Source organism: Egretta garzetta, unplaced genomic scaffold (genome assembly GCF_000687185.1).
Source record: "Egretta garzetta isolate BGI_Z169 unplaced genomic scaffold, ASM68718v1 scaffold131, whole genome shotgun sequence".
NCBI lineage: Eukaryota > Metazoa > Chordata > Aves > Pelecaniformes > Ardeidae > Egretta > Egretta garzetta.
The window spans coordinates 392,463-395,345 of NW_009258478.1; the positions used below are offsets into that span (position 1 = coordinate 392,463).

A 2,883-nucleotide genomic window follows, 5' to 3' on the forward strand; every position below is an offset into this window, starting at 1 on the left:
CTCAGCCCCCCGCCAGCCGCTCCTGGCAGCAGCACAGAGCTGGCAGACGCCCATGGGGCAGGTGACATGGGACAGCACTCAGGACGGAGCCCCCCAGCCCAGGAGCCAGCACGGCCACACTGCACCAGCTCCAGCCCCCTCCAGTGCTGGGCTGGCAGCAGCAAGCAGTGCGCTGGATTATAAACCAAACCCTCACCCACCCACCAAATGCCCCCATGCCCAAACCCCACGTCGCCGCATGGGGAGGGGTCTCTCCCCTGGGACGTGCATCCTCCGGGACAGCAGGAGCTGTGGCACGAGCCCCAGGCGTACTTGTGGGAGGCGATGGCCTCGGTCAGCCCGTAGAGGCTGTGCAGGTTGTAGTGGGAGGACAGGTACTGCTGGCTGGAGGCACAGATGGTCCCGGCTCGGGGGCGTCCCCCAAACACACCTGCATGGGATAGGAGAGGGCAAGGTCGGAGCCCGCTCGGCCGGGACCGGAGCATCCCCCAGGTTCCTCCCGGGGTTCCCCGTGCCCCCGGGCGGAGGCTGGTACCTGCTCCCTGTACCTGGTACGTAGGGGGGCTGCTCCAGGCTGTTGTTGGGGCAGCCGTCCTGGGAGCCCTCCACGAAGTTCGATGGCTCATTCATGTCCTGGGGAGGGAGGGGAATGGATGCCCTCGCTGTCGCACCAGGGCCCAGCAGAGGTGCAGGGCAGGAGCCCCGGAGCCGCAGCCGGCAGCTCTGCCGGGGCCACTCACAATCCACATGCCATCGAAGGGCACTTGGTCATGGAAGTCCTTCACCATGTCGTGCCACCACTCGTGAGTCTCCGGGTTGGTGAAGTCCGGGAAGGCTGTTGGGCCCGGCCAGACCTGCAGGAGGGAGGCAGCAATGGACAAAGCCCCGCTGTCCCCAGCCTGCTGCACCCCACAGCCCCCGTGTGCCACCATGGCCATTCCCCGGGTGTTCCCCTCTGGCTCTCGGGGTCCCGCTCCCACGGCCCTGCTCAAGCCCCCTCCTGCGGGGACCAGTGCTGCTCCTTGCACGCACCTTCCCGATCAGAGGCTGCCCCGTGGCATTTTGGATGAACACCCCTCGCTTCAGTCCCTCGTCGTAGGGCTTGTAGGTGCCAGGAGGCCCTGAACTGCTGATCCCGGGATCCTGGCAGGGCACAAAGCCGGGGCTTTACCAGCGAGGCCAGGGAACCAGCTCCCCGTCCTCCCTCGGAGGAAGCTCCTTCACCGGTGGCAGCCCGCCCATGCAGAAGCGCCGGCATGGCCAGGGGTGTCACTCACCACGATCATGATGTACCTCAGGCCGCGGCGGTGGAAGTCCCGCACCATCTCCGGGTAATCCTTAAAGCTTTTCTTGTTGAAGGTGAAATCCCTCTTGGCATCCATGTAATCCAGGTCGTTCCACTGCACGTCCTGTGGACGGTGTCACCGGCGCTCAGGGAGGAGCAGGGACCCCCGCACGCTGCCACAGGACCCCTGCCCCACCAGGGCTCCCTGTCAGCCCCCCCATGGCTGCTTTCCAGCAGAGGCCCCCGGGGAGCAGGCGAGACCTACCAGGGGGAAGTGGGCTGCCGTCATGTTGGCCACAACCTGCCGGGTGATGGCGGTGGAGGAGTAGCCCCAGCGGCAGAGGTGGAAGCCCAGGCCCCAGTACGGGGGCATGAAGGGGAACCCTGAAAGCCGGGAGGGTGAGTGCTGGCCAGGCGGGCACAGGGATGGCCCAGCATCGCACTCCCCCACAAGCCCGCTCCGCCACGCCGGCCACGCTGCACAGCTCACACCACCCTGGCAAAGCCATCCCAGGAGCACCCATGCCACCCGCCCGCGGCTCGACCCTACCGACGACGTCCAGGTACTGCCGCACCACGCTCTTGGGGTCGGGGCCCAGGAAGATGTAGAAGTCCAGGATCCCACCCGTCGTGCGCCAGGTCAGGGCCGGGCTGGGCTGCAGGAGCACGTCTGGGGAAGCACAGGCACCGGAGGAACAAGCTGAGGACAGGGACGGGGTCCAAGCCTGTGCTCGATGCCTCTGCAGGACTCACCCATCGCGTTGCTGTTCAGCAGAAAGACCCCATGGGCCGAACCGCCATCCTCCATCACCAGGTAGAAAGGGTGGGAGCCGTAGAGGTTGGCCTGGGGCTGGAGCAGAGCACAGCGCGGTGCCAGTGAGGATCCGCTGGAGACCCCGGTGCAGCACCCAACCCACCCACCCGCCTGCCCCTCGCCTCCAGCCAGAAGCACCATCACGGCTCAGGGTGCAAACCCAGGCCTTGTGGCCCCAAACACGGCCCCTGCTGGCAGAGCTCTGCCCCGAGCAAGAGCCCTGGACCGGTGGGGAGGAAAGCAGCTCCCGAGCAGCGCAGGGGGACAAAGCCTGACCTGGGGCCAATGGTCCCGTGGGCTTGCCCGGGGCTGAGGCCAGGTCCCAGAGATCAACCAGAACAGATGCCTTTCCCCAGCCCCAGACAAGACCTAAGAGGCCATGGGGCCAGCCCTGCCAGCGCAGATGAGCCGTCTCCCTTTCCCTCAGCCCCACTCCGTACCACGGGGGCCATGTCTCGATTCCAGAGGGTGACCTTGGTCCACGCCGTGTCAAGGACCAGCGGTGTCAGGTGCTCCCCCAGCCCAGAAATGAAATGGGAGGGCAAAGAGGTGGAGATCTGCAGGAACTGGTCTGCGAAGAAGAGGGGCGCGACGGTGGTGTTCAGCCTGCCGGAGAGAAAGGGAGGCTCTGGCCAACAGCCCCGGCAGTGCCCAGCAGCCGGGGAGGAGGGAGGCACGGAGCTGGAGGGCCAGCAGCTCTGGGGAGGGACAGGGATGCTCGTCGCCATGTGAAACAAAACCAAGTTTTGTCTGAGCTCGGTCATCCCTGCTTCCCTTCTGAGCC

The 2,883-nt window shown here is 66.4% G+C and overlaps 1 protein-coding gene across 1 annotated transcript in view; it reads right to left on the reverse strand.

Moving 5' to 3' along the window:
- GAA (glucosidase alpha, acid) overlaps window positions 1-2,827 on the reverse strand; it is a 5,739-nt gene extending 2,912 nt beyond the window's left edge. The window contains 9 exon segments of the mRNA XM_035899267.1: window positions 231-430; window positions 549-633; window positions 741-854; window positions 1,033-1,143; window positions 1,278-1,409; window positions 1,551-1,669; window positions 1,836-1,955; window positions 2,039-2,135; window positions 2,540-2,827. Coding sequence (XP_035755160.1) covers window positions 231-430; window positions 549-633; window positions 741-854; window positions 1,033-1,143; window positions 1,278-1,409; window positions 1,551-1,669; window positions 1,836-1,955; window positions 2,039-2,135; window positions 2,540-2,827 — 1,266 coding nt within the window.
- Between the last annotated feature and the right edge of the window lie 56 nt (window positions 2,828-2,883).